Genomic DNA, 25,694 nt, shown 5'->3' with positions numbered 1-25,694 from the left:
TCTCCACAAAATTCACAGAACTTTCCTTAGATACATTCTACTTTTTTTTAATAATTTGTGCAGAACATAATAATATTTTTAGTAAAGGAATTGGCTTATTTGGATTCCACATGATTAAGATTATTGCATAATTTATTTTAACGGGTTTTAATGGTTAGAAACCCTCATCACCCCCTCTGCTCTGAGATACCCTGCCCATAATTCTCATGTTTTGCAGGAATATGTGATTCTCAACTACTTGCTCAATTAGCCCCACCCCCTGTGGTTACCAAAGGAGCAATTATACTCCAATAAAGATGTTAAAAAAAATTAAAAAACAAAGATTTTTAAAAAATGAAAACAAAGAGACTACAACAACAAAAAAGTGTATGTAGAAAACTGAAAGAAAATAGAAGGTCTGAGTTCTTTTGATGTTAAAAAAGCCTACATTTCTTCACATAAAAATCCAAGTGTATCAGGTCTTTTTGTTGTGATTATGTACTCAGGTGTTTCTAGCCACATTCCTTAATAAAAACAGGGAATTGGTTCTCTGCAAAGAGAGTAAGAATTTAGATGGAGTGTTTAAAAGTCGATTATTTTCTGAGAGGTCCTGGCTTATTCTTGAGTCAGGGGACTATTTGGCTTATTCACCTCCAGAGAAGTGTTTACCAGAAAGACAAAATGAAACACATTCTTGAGGATGATAGAAGACATTGTTTTAGAAAAGAATTGTGAGGTTTTATTAGGGCAAAGCTGTTAATTACACACTTTATTATTGTCAAGGTTAATACAGTTTGTGAGAGCAGAGGCACTTTTTCATCTCTTCCCGGGAACAAGGGGAGACAGCTGTTCTTAGGGACAGATCCATTATAGCTTATCACCGACCAGCAGCCTGAGGAAGGAGCACCATGAAATATGGCCTCTGTCACCAGGAGCCATGGCCAGTGCTGAGCTGGTCCAGGCACAGAGCAGAGACAATGAGAACCACAGCACTAAACTCAAGTAGATTGGGTTGCATTGATTTTTAATGCTCGGCTGTTTTGCAGTGTGAAATTTACTGGTACTCTTGCAATTATTGTATTTATTGATCTCTACAAAACTACACAATCTTGCTTTAATAAACATCACATCCTGACAGTAATAAATAGCGGTTCTTACCTTTTGAAGCCTGGTTAAACCGTGTTGTAAAATTCTGTATGTTTGGATTTCATTATCATCACTTTTCTGCTTAGGATTCCTTAAAGTGAAACCCGTGTCACGGAAACACATATTGCCTCGGTTCTAGTTTAACTGGTTTTTCTGATTACATAAGGTTATTATACTCTTCTTTTTAAAAAATTTTTGGAGGGTGGGTCAACAATTTATTTTTAAGGTTGACATTTTGTAAGCCCCTTCTTGTTAACACTGATTTAATCGTTTTCATTGAAAGAGAGAAAAGTTTCCTTTAAGAGGGATTCATGTACACCTTCAGTAAACATTTTCAAATGCATTTTTTTGGGTCTCCTTTTAACATTGAAAATGCTAAAAGATTGTGCTTTTGGTTCTTGGAGTTTTGTTTGTTTGTTTTCACTATAGATAAGATTTTCTTCTTTTCAAATGTCTGCAAACATACCTTCATTTCCGTGGTACTCAGCTTTTATTCATCAATAACTCCAAGGCTTGGAGCTTCATGGTAAGATCACGATGCTATAGAAGATGTTCCAAAATGGTGAGATCTGTTAAAGCCTTCATTTTGGTTAAATATAAGTATTTCTGCCTTCATAGGGAAGGCGGAAATATTGAACAACTATAGCAATAACCAACTATAACATCAAAAATGTACACAATATGTACATATTTAACACTATTTATGTGTATATAATATATTTAACACTATGCTATATATATTTAATAAAATATGAATTATATATTTAATACTATATATGTGTGTGTATATATATATATACTACTGAACCCTATTATACTGAAAAACATGGCCCAGTCTAACTTTTTTTATTATAAAAGTAACCCTTATTATAGAAGAATCTGGAAAGTACACTCTGAGTATGTTCCCAAGTGCAAACCCATTTTGCTCACCACACAACAGGCCAATAAGTCAGGAGATGAGTTTTTGGGGCAAGCAATAACGACTTTATTGAGAAAGCCAGCAGACTGAGAAGATGGTGGACTAGTGTCCCAAAGCACTATCTTACCCAAGTTAGAATTCAGGCTTCTTTTATATTAAAAGGAAAGGCGGGGGGTTTATTTGAAAGTATCCCATTTTTTAGATCTAATAAGAAGTATCTATTTAGTATGTATAACAACTGGAAGTAATTTGAGGTTCAACTGTTTAAATTCAAGACATTTATATCTAAAATTACTAATAGTAATTTTTTGAAGTCTACTACATCAATTATCCTTTTTCTTCCAGTGTATCAAGCTCAGATTTATTTCTTCTGTTTGCAGCTTCTTATTTTCCTAAATTATTATCAACCTAATTTAAAAGTAAATTTTACCCATAAAATAGTGGAATGACTGCTATTATTAGTACTTACTATTAGTATGCCAACTGTTCTGCACATGTTATTTCATTAAATCATCACATTAACCATATGAGGCAAGGATTTATTCTTGCCATATTATGGATTAGGAACTGTGACTTAAAAGGTTAGGTAACTTGCCCAGTACCACAAGGCTGATAAGTGCTGTGAGCCTAAGATTCAAAACAAGGGTAATAAATACATACTACTTGTTTTTTTGAAACATTTCTTATTCAGTGAATAGTCTTTATTTTTCTTCTAAATAGCATTTAGCTCATAGCAATATTAATATTTCTACTTCCATATTAACAAATGTATAGAATTCTGTGTATTGGGTTTACTGCTATAATTTTGCATGTAAACTGAACATACTTTGGCTATTCAATGACAAGTGCACAGAAACAGCAAACTCCCCAATTCTGAGGTCACAGGTTAATTTGTATGCTTAAACAGCGATCCTCTAATCCCCATGGAAATCTAAACAAACGTACTTGGGCAATTAAAAAAAATTTGTGAAATAGTTGTTTATAATTGTTTGGTTTTTAATTTTTTTCAAATGTAAGACATTCGAATGTGTAGTGGGTAATCTGTAGGAATGTGCAGAGGGTGATTTCTATCCAGAATGCTGGCTAAAAAGACCTTTAGTAGGTACACTGTGATATAAACAAGTGGATACTATTTTCTTGAAAATTACTACAAACACTATTGAAGAGAAGAGGAGGCCAACAGTTTAAATCCACAGGAAGTAACAGTACATATGTCTCAGGGGCTTTGAAGAGCACCCTGAGCAAATAGAGAAGGAGAAGTGTAAACAGGTAAGACCCACCTGCAGTGCAATAGGAAGCTGTTCAAACAGACTTGGTACTTTAGAGGGTGAGTTATTAGCATTCATATTTAATGCATTAGAAGCTGTCCATTTCATCTTTGCCTCTTCACAGGCTTCTCCCTCTTTCCTGTTCATAGGTATTGTTTCTTCCAAGTTTATCTGTTGGGGGTTGCATAGACATTGCTCTGAGAAGAGGTCCAAGTATATATATGATATGATTCTTTCTCTCTCTGGGGGATGCTTCAACAGAACGTCACCTATTTTGGCAACCAATCAATCAATGTATACCCCTCTCCGCAAAAACAATTACAACATTCCATATAAAGGAATGCTATTCAGTGATAAAAGGGAATCGGGAAAAAAAAGAATAGGCTATTCATTCACAGGACAACCTGAATGAACCTTAAATGTATTATGCTAAGTGAAAGAAGCAAGACCAAAAGACTCCAGAATGTGTGGCTCTGTTCACGTGATATCCTGGAAAAAGCAAAACTGTAAGGATGAAAAACAGGGTTTGGGGAGGGATAGTGTCTGACTAGGGGAAGGTCAGGTGATTTGAGGAGAGAGAGGGTAGAACTAATCTGTATGGCACTGCCAGTGGTGAATACATGATGCTTTGCATCTGTCAATTCCCATTGAACTTTCCAGCACCAAAAGTGAACTAATATATGCAATTAAAAAAAAAAAAAGTCAACCAGGAGATCAGAGCATCCCAAGATGGAATGCAGAGTGTGACAAAAGAATCTATTATTACACGTGTATGACATAACCTCCTTGAAGGGGGTGTGAGGAAAAAAGGCACCAACCTAAGTAACTTTTAAAACAGTGATTTGAATGGAAACTGGAAGACTAAAGTAAAAAAAAAAACCCTGCACATAAACACTATACTCTAGTTGGCACAGTTGTTTCCCATAGTGGTGTGGGTTCATAATTCTGAAACTGCTGTACGTATCTACGGTGATTGAATGGGTAAATGAACAGCAGATAATGGAATCCAGGTTTTTCACTGTTGGGAGAGTGGGGATTACAGACAAGTAAGGGGTAAAGCTAGAATGAACCATGTGGTACTAGTTTAGATTCAGAGATATCTGTCTGAATTCAGGTTTAATTTAATATAGATAGAGCTGAATTTATAGAATTATAGATGTGTGTGTACGTGGGTGACTTTACATAAGCATATTTCATAGCTCTGTTTACTGAGAGAGGCTTGGAAACAATGACACCCCAGTAGCAATGTGCATACCCAGCACCCAGATATTGGTTTCTAATATCATTCTCCAGTAAATGGAACCAAGGCTCCTTGGAGATATGGCCGATTTTAGGGCAAGGACAGGGAAAATACAAGATGAGCCTGGAGCACCTTATAGTGCCAGAAAGTAAGCAAATGCTCAAAAAATAAAAGAGTGGGGTCTTGTCATAGGGACACAGCAGCCAATCTGAAAGAACTCTTAATAACCAAAGCTGAAACAATTTGAGCAACAAACCAACATAGTACAGGCAAACCTCAGATATATTGCGAGTTCAGCTTCAGATCACTGCAGTAAAGCAAATACCCCAATAAATCGAGACACACACATTTGTTGGATTCCCAGTACATATAAAAGTTATGTTTATGCTATACTGTAGTCTGTTAAGTGTACAGTAGCATTATGTTTAAAAAAAATGTACATACCTTAATTTTAAAATGCTTTATTGCTGAAAAATGCTAACCATCATCTGAGGCTTCAGCGAGTTCTAATGTTTTTTACTGGTGGAGGGTTGGAAATATTTTGAGAATTACCAAGATGTTACACAAAGGCAAGAAATGAGCAAATGCTGTTAGAAAAATGGTGCCAATAGATTTTCTTGAGGCAGGGTTGTCACAAACCTTCAATTTGTTAAAAAAAAAAAAAAGCAAAAAACAATCTTTAAAGAGCATTAAAGTGAAGCACAATAAAATGAAGTATGCCTGTATTGAATTATAACCCAAAGTATAAAACAAGTAAATATCCATGATTCCAGCCCTACTGAGTCAAATAAATGATTGAATAAATAAATAGGGAGACTTGCCTAGTCTCCTGTGGAGAAGAATTCCAAGTACTTTATGTAGATATACCCTCCCAGGAAGGTAGATCTTGACTTGACACCCCTTGAGTATGGGCTGCACTTAGTGACTTGCTTCTAAAGAGTGAAATGTGGAAAGCGGGAGGGAACGGAGGGGAATATAACTTTACAGTGTGGAAACCAGGCAACCATGACCTTGGCCAGGTGATCAAGGGCAACATCATCAGTGGTGAGCCATGTGTACCTTGGATATGATGTAATGAAATTGGTATATTACTCTGTGATCTTCCTCCCCAAAAACCAATAACCCCAGTTTAACCATAAGAAAAACTTCAGACACACCCAATTGAGGGACATTCTGCAGAATATCCACCGGTAAAATTGTCAAGGCCATCAAAAACAAGGAAAGTCTGAGAAACTGTCTCAGGTCTAAGGAGACTTGACAAATAAAGGTAATGAGGTATCCTGGATGGGACCCTGGAACACCAGGGAAAAACTAATGAAATCTACATAAACTGTGGAGTTTAGTTAATAGTAATGCAAGATGTTAACAATCAGGGGACTAGGTGAGGGATATATGAAAACTCTCTTTGCAGTCTCTCTGTTAATCTGAAAGTACTCCAGACTTAAACGTTTATTTAAAAGAAAAGGGTAGAGACCAAAGGCTTTAGTCCAGGACTGATTGGGGGAAAAAAGACCAAACCTTGTCTTTCACTATGGATAGTTGGAGAAGCACTGATCTGTAAAAACATATGCTCTAGGACAACTTTGACTTATTCTTCCAGTTTGAAATCTATTGTTCTAACTGAGATAGTTTTGAACTCCTTGCTACTTTCTCAAAGGTGTTTTTCTCTTGAAATCCCGAAGTCTGAAGTCACACTTTGTTCTTCGTTCTTTTATCCACCCCCGTCATATTTTATTGCAAACCTTGTTATTGTCAAGGTGCAGCTGACTGGTTTTGTAAGTAGTTTCTGATTTCTTTCTGTTCCTGTTATTCATTCCAGTGTTATTTAGGCTCATTAAAGGGAACATTTGGGCTTGGCAATTTGTCACTAAGATTCGGGTACAAGCGCATCATTACCAAGCTATCCAAAATTCAGCAGTGATGATACTAATGATACACAGAAGTGTGGCCAAGAAAGCATTACAGTTATATACTTAATAAGAACATCACATTTGATCACAAATTAAATCATACAAGTAATCTTCATGCGGTTCCCTATTTACAGCTCAGAAAGTTTCTTCCTCTTCTATAAAATCTGATAACTTCAATTATTATGTGTCTTCCATAAAAAGGTATAAAAAATGTGCACCTCTTTCTGAGTATGTTACTATTCGAGTACCAATGTTTTTGATTTTGCAAATAATCTGGATAACGAATGTAAAAAGATAATAAATATACCTTTTATAACAAAAGAGTTATAGACTTAAAATTATAATCATCAGTTTATTGTTAGATAGCTAGGGTTTATTATTAAGTGGAGGAAAATTAACTGGAAAATAAGACAATAATATCCTATATATAGTCTTCTAAATGGTTTTTTGATGTCTGATCTCTCTATTGAGATAGGTAAGGAAGAATTTGCAGTTTGAGATTATTGTTTAATATTTGATTTATTTCACCAGTCAAATCAACCAACAGACTTTTTTATCTTTTTTAATGAAATGTTCCTGGGGCCTGTTTTCCTCTGTGGTTTAAGTTGGATGGATTCGGGGTGGGATTCTTCCATCAATTTGAAAGCATGGAATGTTTTCTTTAAACAGTGTTCCCTTTCTTATTCCCAGACAATCGTTAGAGGAAACAAACCCTGCAAGGAAACCTCCATCAATGGCCTGCTGGAGGATTTCGACAACATCTCCGTGACCCGCTCCAACTCCCTAAGGAAGGAAAGCCCACCCACCCCAGACCAGGGAGCCTCCAGCCATGGTCAAGGTCATCGGGAAGAAAATGGATTCCTCACCTTCTCACAGTATTCCAGCGAATCTGATACCACTGCTGACTATGCGACGGAAAAGTACAAAGAAAAGAGTCTCTATGGAGATGATTTGGACCCGTTTTATAAAGGCAGCCACTCGGCCAAGCAAAATGGGCACGTAATGAAAATGCAACATGGGGAAGCCTACTATTCTGAGATGAAGCCTTTGCAATCCAACAGAGCCAGGTTTCCTGTTGATTATCACACACACTTGGACTCACTGAGCAAACCCAGTGAGTACAGTGACCTCAAGTGGGGGTACCAGCGAGCCTCAAGCAGCTCCCCTCTGGATTATCCGTTCCAATTCACGCCTTCTAGAACTGCAGGGACCAGCGGGTGCTCCAAGGAGAGCCTGGCGTACAGCGAAAGTGAGTGGGGACCCAGCCTGGATGACTATGACAGGAGGCCAAAGTCATCATACCTGAGTCAGACAAGCCCTCAGCCCACCATGCGGCAGAGGTCACGGTCAGGCTCCGGGCTCCAGGAACCCATGATGCCCTTCGGAGCAAGTGCATTTAAAACCCACCCCCAAGGACACTCCTACAGCTCCTACACCTACCCTCGCTTGTCCGAGCCCACAATGTGCATTCCAAAGGTAACGTCCACCGCCTCCTACCTTCTGGTGTGTGGGGTCTCCACAAAGGTGTGCTCCCATAACCTTATACAGATTCTAGAGTGCTGATTTGTCTATAAGTGAGAATCCGTATCAAAATCCTACCTGATTTCCACCCACGAGCCCCAAGGGCAGAGAATTTAGGGCAAGGCACATTTATTCATTAAAATCAAAGCCTTTTAGGAGCTCCTACAAGGTTTCTGGTTAAAAGGCAAAAAAAATTATGTATTTGAAAGATATTCTGATATACTAATGATAAATGTTATGTGCTCACATGGTATTAAGTTCTGTGTTAAGGAGTATACAGTTGTAGACCATTAGGTGGAGTAACAGTGGTTCATGCATTCTGGTAAAGAACTGTGGACAGGGGGAAAAAATCAGGATAACGTGGTAAGTTTTTAATAAAGTTAATTGTGTTCAACTCAAGAGATGGTCCCGCATTTTGAGAGTATGTTTTTTCTACTAGTTTAGTATTCAAATGTCATTGTTTTTTCGTATGAAACTTTGGGATAATAGATGGAATCTGGTTGCTGGGCCTTCTTTGGTGTGCTTTATATTTTGTTTTGTCTTATTGTAATTCCTCTCTTGATACTTTTTCTTTCTAATGTTAGCTGCAGCAAATTTGCTTTGAAATGTGGCTGATCCGTGATATCCCAGAGTTTGGGAATGGCTGTTGGAGGAGTTACTGACTTTGCAAAAATGCCTTGGAAAGTGTGCCAGGGGTTTATTTTCCTGGAGTAACTTAGAAATGTTTTCGCTGCCTCCCCTGTATAGCAAAGTGAAAGTGGGACGTCTGGCAGTGGGCTCTAGATTTCAGAGGTCTCAGACCAGTTGAGGGAGACTTGACTTCTTGAAGCGTGATCATGGACCTTTCACCGAATACTGTCTCTTCAACCACTTGAAGGGCTGCATAGCAAACCCTGGAAGGCAAGCCTGCCTGCATCATCTGTTTGATTGATTGTCAATACCCAGTATTTTTCCTTTGCTCATTATTTCTCATAAACCCAATCCAAGATTTTGAAGTCTTTTAGGGACATGGTGGGAGTGACTAAGCCATACTTAGTCATACTAAGCCACACTTTAGAAAAAGCAAAATAGTTATCACTTTAGTTCCCAACATATAAACTTAAAAATAAATCTTGAGGAAATAAAGACCTGAAATATGTACTGCCAGTTAAAATTTAAATATTGAGAATGTTTTCCGTCTCACTGTGTTATTTATTTGAATCCCCATGATCAGGGTATCATGGCTGCCTTTTCTTCCTATGTTCTTGCCGGGGCAATGGTTGGAAAGAAGTCTGTCCAACTAACCAACAAAGTTATAAGAAGCCATATGCATGTGTCATGATGCATGAGATCGTTTATTCAATTTACTGTGCACATCACTCAACCAAAGGAACCTCTTCATAGTTCTAGAGTGAGCTAAGCAAATTAATACATTCTGTAGCTGAATCTAGTTACATTCTCTGGTTTTTGAACATCAGTGGTTACTTTAGGAATAAAGAATGTGATTTTTTTTCAGCTTAACTGAGGTATAATTGACAAAATTATAAGATATTTAAAGTGTACAAGATGATGAACTGATATACATTGTGAAAGGATTTCCCTCACTGAGTTAAGACATTCATCACCTCACATGTTTACCTTTTTTGTTTATGTGTGAGAACATTTAGGTTCTACTTGCTTAGCAGATTTCTACAATATAGTGTTATCAACTATAGTCACCATGTTATACATTCGATCCTCAGACCTTATAGCTGAAAGTTTGTAACCTTTAACCAACTTCTTCCTTTTCCCCATCTCCTAGACCCTGGCAACCACTTTTCTACTCTCTGTTTCTATGAGTTTGACTTCTTCCTTTGTTTTTTAAGATTCCACGTACAAATGATGCCATTTATAGTATTTGTCATTCTCTATCTAGCTTATTTCACTTAGCATGAAGCCCTTCAGCTTCTTCCATGTTATTGCAAATGACAGGATTTCATTCTCTTTTAAGGCTGAGTAATATTCCTTTGTATATATATATATTTCTTTGATTCACATTTTCTTATCCATTCATTCGTTGATGGACACATAGGCTGTTTCCATACCATATCTATGCTAATAATGCTGCAATGGGCATGGGAGTACAGATATCCCTTCCAGATAATGATTTTGTTTCCTTTGGATATATACCCAGAAGTGAGATTGCTGGATCATGTAGTAATTCTATTTTTAATTTCTTGAGAAACTTCCTTACTGTTTTCCATTGTGGCTGTACCAGTGTACATTCCCATCAACAGTGTACAAGGGTTCTCTTTTCTCCACATCTTTGCCAGAATTTGTTATCTCTTACCTATTTAATAATAGCTATCCTAACAGGTGTGAGGTGGTATCTCACCGTGGTTTTGGTTTGCATTTTCCTGATGATTAGTGATGTTAAGCACCTTTTTATATACCTGTTGGCCATTTGTATGTTTTCTTCAGAAAAATGTCTATTCAGGTACTCTGATCATTTCTAAATTAGATAATACGGCGTTTTTACTACTGAATTCCTCACTATTATTTCCCAGTATATTTTGGATATTAACTCCTTGTCAAATATGTGATTTGCAAGTATTTTTTCCTGTTCTGTAGGTTGCCTTTTCATTTTGTTGGTGGTTTTCTTTGCTGAGCAGAAGTTTTTTTTAGTTTAATTTAGTCCTACTTGTTTATTTTTGCTTTTGTTGCCTTTGCTTTTAATGCCAAGTCTAAAAAACAAACCATTTCCAAGAGCAATGTCAAACAGCTTACTCCTATGTTTTCTTCTAGGAACTTTATGGTTTCAGGTCTTATATTCAAGTCTTTAATCCATTTGAGTTGATTTTTGTGTATGGTTTAAGATAGGGGTCCAGTTTCATTCTTTTACACGTGGCTATTCAGTTTTCCCAGAACTATTTATTGAAGAGACTATCCTTTCCCCATTATATATTCTTGTCTCCTCTGTCAAAAATTAATTGACCATATATGTATGGTTTATTTCTGGGCTCTCTATTCTGTTCCACTGATCTAAGTGTGCTTTTGTGCCAAAACTATACTGTTTTGATTACTATAACTTTGTAATATAGTTTGCAATCAGGAAATGTGATGCTTCCAGTTTTGTTCTTTTTTCTCAGGATTGCTTTGGCTATTCAGGGTCAAATATGATTTTGTGTGTATGGTATATTTGAATGCTTGTTGTTGGGAGCTGTTTTAGGTCATGGTCATCAAGAAAATTGTGTCCAGAGGCTTTAACCTTTCAGTCATGGAGCTGTATTTGGCCCATTGACATGTTTAGTCACCCAATAGTCATTTTCAACATCTGAAAAATCAAGATATTTCACTTAGAATTCTCAGCTTTTGGGTCTCAGATTTCTCTTATGAAAAATGGGACAACCTGTTATCCCTGGGCCCACATTTTCACATAGCATTGGAAATAGAATTGGCTGGAGGTAAAAGCTGCTCCATTACAAGGGACAGGCTCTGCCCAGCCCACTTCATTAATTTTTCCCATTAGCCTAATCCCTAGAGGCATTTGAGATTTAATATAACCACCAGCATCCCTTGCCTACTCATTTCACAGAAGGGGAAAGTGAGGTCCAGAAAGTCACATGGCACACTTAAGGTTTCACAGTTGGTTGGTTGCAAAAGAAGAATAAGAATCTAGATCTGCAGTTTCTCCCAGTTCAGTATTTTTCCCATTATATTGGCATATGTAGTTTTAGGGGTTCAACTGCATTTGCCAATAAAACCCATGAGAGGTCCCAGTGGCCACCAAAACTTTAGGTTAAGTGGAGGAATAGGAAGAGGATGGGAGGAAAGAGGGAGGGAGGGGATAGATTGCTTAATTCTTCACTGATTCCCTCTTCTTGCAGACTTCCAAATATAAGGCAAAGCAGACCTGCTTTATATTTGTCTATTTGGCTACTATTGTGGCTTAAGAAAAAAAAAAAACCCATAACAGTTCCTACCAAGTGTTTTTCAGTCCTTATAATCAGAACTCCAAAGGAGCAATCTGCTGCTCCATGTTTCATAGGAGACCCATGAGAAATTCACGAGCAGGTCTTGTGGGAGGGTAGGAGGTAGGAGGCCTGTTAGTAATTAAAACGTTTACTTGCTTAAAAATATAACATCTCTCTAAAAAGACTCAGGTGCCTGTGTCCTTAGAACTAGACTCTTAAAAATCTACCAATCACATTTGGATTTCCTGCTGAGAGAAGAAATAGCAATCATGACTCAGATAATTTGACTTTGGCTCATGGAAAATTCTAGAAACTGACGGGTAATGTTCACATCTCCAATAACAAGAGAAAGCATGAAACTTGAGTAAGTTTCCAGATAGAGCAAAAATGAGGAGGGGTGTGTGTGTGTGTATGTGTGTGTGGTTGTGTGTGTGTGTGACACCAGCTTTACATTTTGGCTTAAATTTTTAAAAAAATTCACAAATGTTAACCCACAGTAAAAAACTCCTCCAATGTTATCTACCTACCTTTCCCATTAGTGTAACAGGAATAAAGGATGTTATGAAATCTGTAGATATTGGCATCCATCTCTTTACTTTTAAATGTTTTTTTTGCTGGGGCTGAGCAGATGAAACCTTGGGGGAAAAGATAAAGCCAAACCATATCCATATAGCACCATTCAGATCACAGAATTACCAAAATGGATATGGAGAGAGACTGCTTTCCACCCTCCCCTGCAGACAAGGCTGCCTTATAGGGAGGGAAACTGGCTGGAGACCCTGTTCCAGTGCATTTGGTTTTGCTCATGCCAATGCTTTCCAGGGATGAGGCGGCTGTTGGCTTGGGTGTCTGGTGCTGGCTCGGCACATCCATCCCTTGTTCTGGCTCCAACTGCCAAGAAGCCCCCAACGTCATCCCAGATCTGCCAGTTCACGAAACACTGGCTGGTTGCCAGATCCGTGTGTTACCTTGTTGAGCCTCACAGTCCTGTAAATTCTGGAGGTTGCCTGGGATGCATGAAGTGAGAGGAAGGGTTAGTAGAAAAAGAGACCTTTAAGGATGCTGAGGAAAATGGCTGTGTAGCAACCATCCCTGTGATTTGAGAAGCTGGTATTTAGAGTGTAGATAAGTGATCTACACTCTAAATACCAGAAGAGAAGAATGCTGCTTCCTCAGAGCCAGTGGGAGGGAAGAAGGGATAGAATGATGTTGACAGCACTTCTGATGGGCAGCTGGAGACTTTTCAGGAAAGCAGATGTTCTTCAGCTGGGATCCCTAGAAGCTGAGCCTGAGACAGGGATTCTGGAACAGGTGATTTATTGAGGGAGAGAGAGCAATAGGAAAAAAGCAAGATAGGGCAAGGGAAGAAGTCACCAATACAGGCTTTCCACTAAAATTGAGCCTCAGCTGATCCCATGGGAGTTCTAGAACTTTGAACAGGAAACAGCCCAGTCAGTCTGCTCATAGCAGAGCTGGGACCCAGCTTTCTGGGCTCAACCCCCTCAGCCAGACATTGGCGACATCCCCAATGGCACAGGAATAGCTTCTGCGGTGCCACGCCTTAACCTGGCTCCTTACGAGCTCCTTCTAACACCTGCAGCAATAACGTCCCCTTGGTTTGTGTCATCCTGTTCCATTCTATAGCTGGATTTCTCAACCTTGACACTATTGACATTTTGGGCCTGGTAATTGTTTGTTGTGGGGCACCCCATGCACTGTAGGATATTTAGCAGCACCCCTGACCTCTGCTCACCAAAGGCCAGTAGCACCCCTCCCTCACCTGTAACAACCAAAATATCTCTAGACAACGCCAAATGTCATATGGGGCAGGGGGAGCAGAAGCAACTCCAGCTGAGAAGCCCTGTTCTCTAGCTGTCGTTCCCCAAATGCTTTCTGGCAGTCAAGGCTATAGGTTCTGGAGATAAACTCCCTGGGTTTGAGTCTTGATATTGCCACTTACAGTTGGGTGAATAAACTGCTTAACTGTGCCTTTACTCCTTTATCTATGAAATGGGAATAAAGACAGCCCCTGCCTTATGATGTTGAGTGAGGTTAAATAAGTTGACAATTACAGTAACCTAATTATTAATACGCATCGTCTGTATACATCAGTCTGTGTGTATAGTGTGTAGATGGATGACGGCTGTGATGTGACGCTGGAGGTTACCGTGTGCCAGGCACTGTGCTAGACATTTTACAAGCATGACCCAATTTTGTCCTCGCAACAACTCTGGAAGAATTCAAGATCATCTCCCTTTTACAGTGAAGAAGCTGAGACTCAAAGAGAGTATATCTTTCCGGACGTCCCAAGGATATGAAGACAAACAGCTGAGCCAGGATCCAAAATTAGGTCCGTCTCACTCTAAAGCCTACCTGTTCCAGAACATTCCCATTTCCACCAAGAAAACCAAGGAGCAGAGAGATGGATATGAGGCCTTGGGGCCTAGATGCACACACCGCAGGCAGCCCTCACCTTTCTGACAAAGAATGGATGCTGATTCACAGGTGGATTTGAGGTGCATGGGAATGCACTTTATTCTCTCTGTTCTTGGTAGGCTGGAATCCTCCAAGAAGCGCCTTAGCATCAGCAGACTGTGATTTGTGGGTAAAGCTGGGACCATGGGTTGCAAAGGAAGCATTAAGAGTAGCGATCCCTGAGGCTCTCCTACGCACTCACTGTACCTTGAATGATGGTCTTATTTGATTTTATAAAAGACAGACCAGATTTTCTCACCCATTACAGAAGGCATTGAAGAGCACAAGTTCTAGAATCAGATCCCCAAGATTCCAGCACTTTCTAGCTGTGTGATCTTGTCTGTGCCTCAGTTCATTCATCTGTAAATAGGGTGTCTCAATACCTACTTCAAACTTGTCCTGAGGATGAAAAAAGTTTAATAAATGTAAAGGAGTTAGCACATGGCAAGCCCTCAGTGTCAGCCCTTAGTCTCAGGAATATTTCTGGTTGGAAAACATGTCACCATATCTGCTCTCGCCAGTCACAGGAGCATCCTGTCGGTATAATCTTTTATATATTTTCAAAATATGGGGACAGGTTCTATCTGACTCTGCCCTCACGGCCACTCTGTGCAACCTCATAATTACTGCTGTCATCTCTTTAGAGATATGGGTCACGGAAGGCCAGAGTAGCCGTGTGACTTCTCAAGGTCATGCAGAGCCTTAGCGACTGAACTGGCCTGAGGACCACAATCCTGCCACCCCAGTGCTTTCTCTACTCTCCAGAATGGAAATGACATTCTCAGACTTCTTATGGAAGACAGCTGCTAAGAGAGAACAGAAAATTTAGCAGCATTAAGGCAAGAGCCATCATCTCTATAGATGCATAGTTGTGATGGTTCCTGCCAACCAATCCCTCTACCTTACTCTCTTCATCTCCACTGCACAGAGCAGCAAAGTGACCAATGCTGGGCCCACGTCATCCCAAATAGCTAGCATATTAAGGGGCTCTGAGTGAAGAGAGAGGATGCAAGAAAAACAGTGGCATGGTTCCCTAAACCTTCATTCTGGGGTCACCAGTGCAATGATTTTTCCCTGCTCAGCTTCACTTTGCTTTTCCTAGAAGGAAAAAGCAATTGAACCAGTGTGCTCAGCCTTCCTGAATCAATAGTTTAATGTCTCACAATTCTTTGTGGTACTTGTCACGCCCAGATTCAACCAAGGCTCCAGGAACAAAACTGTAGCTCCTAATCTACTAAGGATCCCAGCAGAACACTTTTCAGAGATACTTTAGGGCCTGATGGGTAGTGAAATGACGAGGATGTTGAAATCTGATGGGCTGCGTCAAAAATCTGAGAGGGGGGCATGGGGAGAGAGAAAAGTGCTTAATTGCTTAATATAACAATGGATAGTATCGCCTGTAGATTTTTCTTCCTTTACACATGGGCTCCCGCAAGATGTTCATTAAGGCTCATAAAACATCAAAGAGGTGATTCAGAGCAACATCTCTAACATCTGTCCCTTCTCATGGAGACTTTAGGCATCATTTGCCTATGAATGAACTCATCTTCCCATGAACGTTCTTGTGGTTCAAAGTAAATTGTATTTTGGTCATTATAAGTGGGTTTTCCTGTTACCAAATTAAAAACGAAATGAATCTAACCTGGCATTGTCTGTCCCAGTGCTCTTAGAGGCCCTGACACATTTGAACCATATTCTACAGCAGCGAACTAATTCCTAAAGGTGCAGCCCCCTTCCCCCCACCATGTCTCTGCAGGCGGTGACAGATCACAGGTCAGAGTACTCTGCTCTTGAATAGAGGATGCATCCTTAGTTTGGAGTAGCAACGGTGGGGGGTGAATTGGATATACTGATTCGGAGGTGGAGGAAGAGCCCAAAATATCCTGTCCCCTTGAGCCTGCTGATGGGAGATTGATTCATTTCTTCAAATAACTAGGGTTTGCCTCTTTGTAGGGGTCATGAGCCACTTGTCAGAACTCTCTGTGTGCATTTGCCATCCGTTTTGTAAGGCAGGGAAGTACACGTCTCTTCAAACTTCGTGTCATAAGGTGTAAATTCCTACATGCCTAAATAGGAATCCAGCCTCACGGTGTGGGAGATTTTCCTGCAAAAATGCTAAATATGGTGAATGGCTTTCTGCTACATGCAGTTTGGAAACCCAGCAAGTGTCTGATCATCCAGAACTGAACCTCCTTCCCAAGTTCCTTGCACCAGGACCTTAAGGAGACACCTTGATCCCTGAGGTTCTACTGGGCCCTGCCCTTGACTGCTGCTCCCTGCTGTGATATGTGTGCCTCTTTCACCAAAATTGAATGCCAGCTCAAAGTGTGTGCTGTGTCTCTTTGTCATCTGGTCCATATAATAGACTCTGAAACAGGGCCACTCCATTTAGTAAATGAATATAAGTAATTCATAAGAAACTGAACATGGTTTTGCCTCAAGCGGGGACAGTAGCTGTTGTTTATTAAGATGCCATTGGAGGTGGAACAACTCCCTACCATCCTGTAATCGGAGCTCTCGTGTCAGCAGTCACCTCAGCGGGAGAAGTGGAGGCTGGAAAGTCATGGATGGAGACACAGGAGCCCATCCGCCACAGGCCAGGCAGGTGGGGACTGGCCACCATCAGTGGCGTTCCTGCTGTGAGATTGCAGAGCATAACAGCAGGGATGCAGGTCACAGGGTTTAATGAATCCCCTTCCCCTAATTATCAGTCTCTAAAATGTCCCTACAGAGAAAGCTAGGTACTGAGTCACTCCCAAATCCTTACAAGCAGACGTTTTTCTTTCCCCAAGCCAAGCCAAGCCTGGTCCTGTTACCTTTCCCTTTGAGTCAAGTAAGGACAATTTAAGATGTCCTTTTCTTGCTCAGAGCCTTATGATTCACTTTTACCCTGCATTTGATTTGTGGAGAACAAGCAGCGCGCAGCCTGGCTTTTTTTCATTTGGGGGATGAGCAGTGTCTTTGCTTTATTGTTCTTTGAAAGGTGTACTGGGGCATCACACTCAGGCACTGGAACCGGCTGCCTTCCCATCCCCTATAACTGCAAGGAGTGGATAGAGAGACACCATCCTTCATGGAAACTTCCGCAGTCCCCATTCTGTGGACGCAGACTTACAACACGCCTGCCCGTGCACACACACACACACATCCAGCACAATCCAGCCGCAGCCTCCCTGTCACCAGCACGGAAGGCCACAGTGACAAATAGATGCTGCCGCAGGGTTTTTTTCCTTCTTTTCTTTCTCTCTCCTTCCCCCCACCGAGCCTTTTTTCCTAGCCTTGGCATAAAATGGTCAAATGATGTTCTACCGCAGAATTCAATTTCACAGTTCAGTTAGGTCCTTGATTACACTGCCAAATTCAGATTAATGTGCATTTAACTAACATGGATCAGGGGAATTGTGGCTGGCAGCCAGCTGTAATCGGAGTAATTGATAGCTGTGTGGAGTTTTATGCCCTGTCCACCCCAGCACACCACTGGGGAAATTGATTGATTAAATGAATTCATTGCTATAATTATTTATAATTTTGATACATCGCAAGCCTGTGACTGGCCTGATCCTTGGAGATGTGCTCATTGTGGAAGGGGAATCTGGCTGAGTTGTTAACTGAGGATTATTTATTCCCATATAATACTGCTTTTTTGTTGTTTTTTTTGGTCCTTCTTATTTTTTGATTGGGTTTGAGTAGAGACATGAAAAAGCCCATTTCTTTAAGATTTAATTTATATTGAATTCTAAAAGGCATTGGGAAACTAAAAAATGAATATATGTTATTAACCATTTTAGAGGAAGGAAACTAAGACTTTTTCTATGTCTTTTCAGTATTTTTAAAGATTCCTGTAGTGAGAATTCCTTCTGAGAACGTATCTGATTTCCAATGACAATTAGTGGTCCTGTGACATCAACTAAGCAGTTTGGCAGTCTGCTGATATCAGCCTGGGTAATAATTTACAAAATAAATCTGTTCTCCTCTTATTACATCTTGCCATATGGAGATCACCCTTAAAAGTATGCAGACCATGGTCTCACTTGTATGAAACTATTGATACTTTTCCACAGAATCACAGGACTGTTCTCTTTGGAGAAGTGGGGGAAGCCTTTCTGGTGTCTCTTTATTGTTTTCTCTCCTGCCTTGTGGCTTTCCACCCCTGCTCCCTATGCCCTTGCAATAAGGTCTTAGAAGGTAAACTATATGCATAGATCTTTTGGAAATGGTTCGGGGCACGGATGGTGGGAGGCACATTGGATTTGCTTATTAAATATCTGTACCTTTCCCTGGTCCAATTTCACCACATTGTGGTTTCACTAGATGATAAAATCCTACATCCCTCTTGAGATGCTACAGTCCTGCCCACGTGGACTCCAAATGTACTCCTTTTGTTCTAGAATATATTTGTAAATCAGGTTGTAGAAAAGGTAGCCCAGTTCAAACTTCACTCTTCTGCAAGTCTCTCTTATAGACATGAACATGTATATATGTACAAAACAGTATATATGGACAAATTCATCATTTTTGTTTCACCCATTTATAATTATAAGATATCATGGGAAAGATGATTTAGAGTAGAACAGTTAAATAATTATAACAGTTTAAGAACCATGTAAAAGGACCAGGAGGCCATGTTATAGAAGAAAGCTTGGGCTTTCTTTCTTGAACAAACACACAGAAGAAAGTTTGGACATTGCAGCTGAACACAAAATCCTGCTCTGGCCAAAGTAAAAATGAAAGCAGTGAATTATGTATATATGAGCAACTCATTTTGCTGTGATGATTATTCCTTTTTTGTATATTTTGAGCGATTTCTATAAGCCAAGACTGTTAACACACACACACACACTTAATTTTTCTTTTCACCCCCCTCCCCCAGGCATTATCATCCATCATTTTCTGGCCCAGTTCTTGCATTTGGCCTCAGGCTGCTCAGACATCTGGGCCCCCAGTGAAACACCCTAATCAGGCTTTAGCTCCGTAGGAGTCACTCTACACTGTGCCCACCTCTGTCCTGACCCTGTCTACCTTTTCATCATTGAAAGATAGCTCTGAGAAGGTATCAAGGACCCACGTTCTAAAGTGACACTCTCTGGATTTGAACCCCAGCTCGACTTCTTAGGAGCTTTGAGACCTTTGTATGACTACTTAAACCTGTGGTGCCTCAGTTTCCTTTTCTGTAAAATGGAACAATTACAGGACTTTATCTCACTGTGTAACTTGGGATTTAAATGTAGCCATGTACATGAAATGCTTGGAACAGTCCCTGGCACGTGGGAAGCACTCAGCAAATGTCAAGTATCATTATTAACATCAGTGTGAGTTACTCCTGTGAGACAGGCTTCTAACAGAGCAGTTGGTTAATGGAAGGGGCTCCGACTTTGCTCCCAGTAAAACACCCCTACTTTTTATCAGAGAGAATGTCCACCCTTGATTATGTAGGCCAGGGAGGTGACAACTAGTGGAAGAAATGCCAAGGCAGGCAAGAAAGCAGGCCTGTGGTGCCAGTGTGTCCGGCAGCTGGGATATGGACACCCTCCCACTGGAGGTGAAGGCCTGACCTGAGCCGAAGAATCGGTTTGTGTAATCTTCTTGGAGGTTTGGGGCAGCTGGCCTCAGATTGCTTGGGAACAGTTTCACCTCCCAGAGCCTCAACTTTATCAATACAGTGGGATTAACTGCCTTCTGCTTGACTCTTAGAGTGAAAAATCATGAGGCCAGCCACCAACGTGTGGGCCAGCGATAGTCACCATCATGGAAACCTTGGGTCATCAAAACCCAACTGAGAGCCATGGTTCTGCAACATGGTGGCCAGAACAAAGTCACCTATGAATTTCTCCTTCCCAAAGCCAGCTGTTTGTCCACCATCATCTCTTTGAGCAGATGGAGTCTGGAGGGAGGACCATGCATTTTCTCACTGGAACCAAAAGTCCATTGTCCTTTGACTGGTATCCCTTGAGTCTGGTTCCAAAAACTGTCTCCTGTGATAGTGTTTGCTCCTCATCCAATGCTTTTTTAAGAGTCTGCACCTCTTCCCAGCAGCCATGAAAGACAATGGCACCGTTTTATCTCCAAGACCTAGTTTCAAAGACGTTTAGCTAGCACTGAACAACTCTGCATTCTGTCTGACTGGAAATTGTCCCACTTGTGCAGACAAGCATCCTTTACTTTCTTTTTCTTTTTTTTTGTATTTAATTATTTTTAAATTTAATTTTTATTTTATTTTATATTGGAGTATGGTTGATTTACAAGACAAAGGAGGCAAAAGAATAGACAATGGAGAAAAGACAGTCTCTTCAATAAGTGGTGCTGGGAAAACTGGAGAGCTACATGTAAAAGAGTGAAATTAGAACATTCTCTAACACCATACACAAAAATAAACTCCAAATGGATTAAAGATCTAAATGTAAGACCGGATACAAGCATCCTTTTCTTGATGCATCATGCCAGCCGTGAAGAGTAGACTCTGATAAGGAAGAGCAGTGTCCAGATGCGATTCCTACAGGAAACAGCCTTTTATTTCTGACATTTCTTCAGAGACCAGTTATACATGCTTGTGGGGAATGAATTCAGTTTCACTTAAACTACAGGAGGAGATCCTCCCAGGAAGACACCAGGAGATGATGGCATGTGGTGGCTCCCAGGACACACTTTCAAAAGTAAAAGTCACAGACCCCGCTTGCCCTCACACACTGGCCTTGTGACTAGACTGGGCTTGGCTAATCTGGAGCTTAATTTAAAGGAAGAATTGAATTATTTAATTTACACTGACATTTGTCTCCCCCCCAGCCCAGTACATACACACACCAGTTTTCCTTGTGTATGGCATAAATCCAGGACCTTAGACAAAAATCAGCTTGATGTCAAATGTAGCATTTTAATTATAATACAGTGCTGAATATATTATAATTAGGAACACTTTGATTGTTTTAGAAGGTTAATGTATGGGAGTATATATGCTACCAGTACATTGTACATATTCGGTAAATGCTCACTAGTCTTATTACCACTGTAGTTACTATTTATTATTTTCTTTTATATTCCTGCTACTGTGCTAAGCACTTTATATGATAATAACACTACCCAGAATGAATTAACAGACTGTATGGAACAGTCACTGTTCAAATCCTTTGATTGTATTCAGTTCTTTAGAGTTCACAGTGACCTAAGGAGATAGGTATTATTATCATTTGGTAGGTATTATTATTATTGCTCTCATTTTACCAGTGAGAAAACTGAAGCACAGGAGTTGAAATAACTTGCCCAATGTCGTACAACTTGTAAATGGCAGAAGAAGTTTTTGAGTCCAAAGTCTTTTCTTAAACACCAGGCTGCTCTAGGATTCCCCCAGGTAAGCCTCATAAAAGCCCCATGAGGGAGGTGTGATGACCCTCATTTTACAGATGAGGAAACTGAGGTTGAGAGAGGCTAAATGATTTGACTCAAGTCATTAGAATCAATATTCAGCCCTCATTATGTCCTTCAAATATGTTCTCTCTGCTCTGCAACCAGGCCAGGGCCCTGGCTTAGCAGGACCCCGGCCCCTGCTGGCTGATGCTAGGCTGTCTGAGTGCAGCAGTACAGGAGGCCAGCAGTGTGATCTGGGAGCCAATGGACAGTGCATAACTGAGAATGGTACCATGGCAATTTTCAGGAGGCTGCTGTGTGCAGATCTTGCTCCCTGACTTGTTGAAGAGGCATCTGTTCATGCTGTGCAAGGGGCCAGAGGTTCAGACACCTTTGTTCTGCCAGATGACCACCATGTTGCCCGATGCAATGAGCAACATGCTGCATCCAACTTCACTTCTCCGTGGCATTTGATGTGGTTCATCACTCCTTCCTTCTTGAAATACTTTCCTTCCTGGGCTTCAGGACATCCTAGTCCCTTAGTTTCTTTCCTACATCACAGGCCACTCCTTCTCTGCTCCTTTTTGCAAGTTCCTTCTCCACTTTTTAGTCTCTAGATGTTGTAGTCCTTGGACTTTCTCTTACACATTCAACACCATGGCTTTTAACACCAGCTAAAGACTGATGACTCTCAGATTCATGTCTTTAGCGTCAACTTTTCCCTGGATTGGAGGCATGTCTAAGTCACCTAAGTGGCATCTCCCTTTGGATGCTTAATAGCTCTCTCAAACTTAATGTGGCCATGATGGAACTCTGGGTTTCACCCTATGTTTTAGTTATCTATTGCTGTGTAACAAATCATCCCCAAACTTAATGGCTTAAAACAACAATGAACATTTATTACCTCACACAGTTTCTGTGGGTTTCCGTGACTAGCTTAGCTGGGTGATTCTGGCCTCGAGTCTGTCATGAGGTTGCAGTCAAGAGGTCAGCAGGGCTGCAATAATCTGAAGGCTTGACTGGGGACAGAGGATCACCTCCAATATGGTGCACATGGCTGTTGGTGGAAGGCTTCAGTTTCTAGCTGGCTCTTGGCAGGAGGACCTCTCTATAGGATTTTGGGTGTCCTCACGACATGGCAGCTGGAGAAAGCCAGAGCAAGTGATCCAAGAGAGAAGGCAGAGAAGCCACAATGTCTTTTTTGGCCTCAGAGGACACTTACTATTACCTCCACCATATTCTTTTGCTCACAGATCAACCTGATACAATAAGGGAGGAGACTACACATTCATGTCGGGAGGCAGGGATCACTGGGAGCCATCTTGGATGCTCATTCACAGCCGAGAAGCCTGCTCCTGCCCCTATGCTCCTCCTATTATTAAGTGGCTTGCTCCTCAGGATAATATCCTGGGAGTCATCTTTGATTCTTCTCCTTCATATTCTAATCCAATCCATCAGCAAATTGGATCAGCTCCATCTTCAGACCCTACTCTGGATCCCATTTCTCACCCCATCTACAGCACCCACCCTCATCTCTGCCTACATTGACTGCAGTAAGCTAACTGGCATCCCTGTTTCCACTCTTGCCACCAAAGCCTCTTCTCCAGCATCCAGAGAGTCAAGTTCATGTCACTGTCCTCTGCTTAGCAACCTCCAGTGGCTCCCACCTCCCTCAGCAACATCCAGCATCCTTTCCATGGTCTGTATGATCTGCCCCCTCACCGCTTCTCTGTCTGTCTTTCCAAACTGCCTCCTCTCTGCTCCAGGAGAGCCTCCAGGCTGTTCCTCAAGCCTGTGTGTGCCTCAGAATCCTGCGTGTGGTGTGCCCTCTGCCTGGACTACCCCTGCCCCCCACAGTCACAGGCTTGCTCCCGCACTTCAGCCAGGTTTCTGCTCATATTACACCTCTCAGAAAGGCCTTCCTTGGCCATCCCATGAAATATGGCACCTTGTTACTCTCAACCCCCTTGCTCTGCTTTATTTTTCTTCATATCACCTATTACTACTGGACCACATACTGTATATTTATTAATTTTCTTGTTTATCATCCGTCTCCTTCTCTAGAATGTCAACTCCAGGACAACAGAAATACCATCCATTATGATTATTGCTGGACCTTCCCACAGCACCTGAAATGGTGCCTAGCACATAATGGTTGCTTAAATATTAATCTGTGCACTAAACGAATGAATGAATGGACCACAATGTGGAAACAATGAATTCAACTAGAACAGTGCCACCCGATAGAACATTCTGCGATGGTGGAAATATTCTATATGTTCTATAAATATTCTATATCTAGTCCAACGTGTTGACTCTTAAATACCTAACATGTGACTAATATGAGTGAGGAATGGAATTTTTTAATTTTAACTTTTAATTTCTATTGATTTTAATTAAATAGCCACATGTAGCCAATAACCATAATTTTAGAGCAAATCTGGATCCTTGGAGTGGGCATGTAAATGTCATTCCATGTACATCCTGGTTGAGTGGTAGAGACTTCCTGGGACTCTGTGTTAAGAAGGTGCTGGAGGTCCAATCAACGAATCTTTTTCAAACACCTTCTATGTATCCAACACTCTCGTTATCATCAGGATCTTACACAAAACAGTGTATTCATCTATTAGCACTTTCTGCTTTGGGCAAGGAGGCGAGGGTGGTATGATGTGGAATATTCACCATCCCTGACCTCAGTCATTCCAGGGGTGACCAGAGCTCCTTCTTGACCTTTTCCAGAGAGTGATTGCTAGAACTTACACCTAGTGTCATGGCAGCCCTCACTGGCTTCCCCCACCCCTGCCCTGTGTGTCCTCCCCATCCTCTCCACTAAGTTCCCTCAATCCACTCTTCACAATCAGAGTAGAATGTTCTTGCCTGGAATCCTTTTGAGGGCTAAGCAGATTTCTCTTTCATACACACACACAGCCCTGCAGATTTTGGATTTTCTCAAACATTATACATTTATACTGATTTGTATGTGTTTATCTTATTGTCCGAAAAGCTGCTTTGCACAGGGAGTTAGGTTGTCCCTTTTACGTATTCGGTGAGTCCCCTACATATGAACCTTCATGTTGTGAACTTTCAAAGATGTGAATGTGCATTCGTATGTCCAATCACGTAAGTTGGTTCACATGTCTGGTGTACATTGTCACATGCGTACATCCTCTACAAGTGGTTGTGCTTTTGTGTACTGTACTGTACAGTATCTTTATTTCAAGCCCAGGATGTCCAGAAGCAAGCGTAAAAGCAACAGTGATATAGCTGGTACTGCTAAGAAGCACCAAGCAATAACGATGGAAACAAAAGTGAAAATAATTGAGAGAGTGAAGCGAGGAGAAATAAGATGGTAGACGCCGCTAGTTCTTATAACATGAATTGTTCAACCATCGGCATGATCCTGAAGAACAAGGACAAGATCATGGAACATGTGAAGTCTGCTGTGCTGATGATGTCACCAGTAATATCGAAGAAGCATGGAAAAGTGATGGAGGAGATGGAGAAACTTCTCAGTGTGTGGACGCAGGATCACATCAGTGTTGAGTCCCTCTCAGCTTAATGTTGATTCAAGAGAAAGCTAAAAGCCTTTATGAAGACTTGAAGAAGAAACATGGTGAAGAATCAGAGGGCACATCTTTTAATGCCAGCCATGGCTGGTTTCATTGGTTCAAGGCTAGAGCCAACCTTCACAACGTAAAGGTAAGTGGCGAGGCAGCAAGTGCAGATATGGTAGCTGCCTGGGAATTTCCTGAAATGCTTTGAGAAATTATTGATGAAGGAGCATATTTCCCCTAGCAGGTTTTTAATGTGGATGAGACAGGACTGTACTGGAGAAGGATGTCAGACAAAAGTTACATCAATAAGAAAGAAAAGTTGATGCCAGGCTATAAAGCAGCAAAGGACTAGCTAACTCTGTTGTTTGGTGGCAATGCTTTCGGCAATATGAAGCTGAAGCCTGTCTTAGTT

General features: G+C 40.8%; 1 protein-coding gene across 1 annotated transcript in view; it reads left to right on the top strand.

The window, feature by feature from the left end:
• PAK5 (p21 (RAC1) activated kinase 5) overlaps positions 1-25,694 on the top strand; it is a 314,636-nt gene that overhangs the window by 261,641 nt on the left and 27,301 nt on the right. The window contains exon 4 of the mRNA XM_036824177.1: positions 7,153-7,938. Coding sequence (XP_036680072.1) covers positions 7,153-7,938 — 786 coding nt within the window. The remainder of the gene's footprint in view (positions 1-7,152; positions 7,939-25,694) is intronic.

Source organism: Balaenoptera musculus, chromosome 15, assembly GCF_009873245.2.
Source record: "Balaenoptera musculus isolate JJ_BM4_2016_0621 chromosome 15, mBalMus1.pri.v3, whole genome shotgun sequence".
NCBI lineage: Eukaryota > Metazoa > Chordata > Mammalia > Artiodactyla > Balaenopteridae > Balaenoptera > Balaenoptera musculus.
This window is presented reverse-complemented; position numbering and strand designations above follow the sequence as displayed.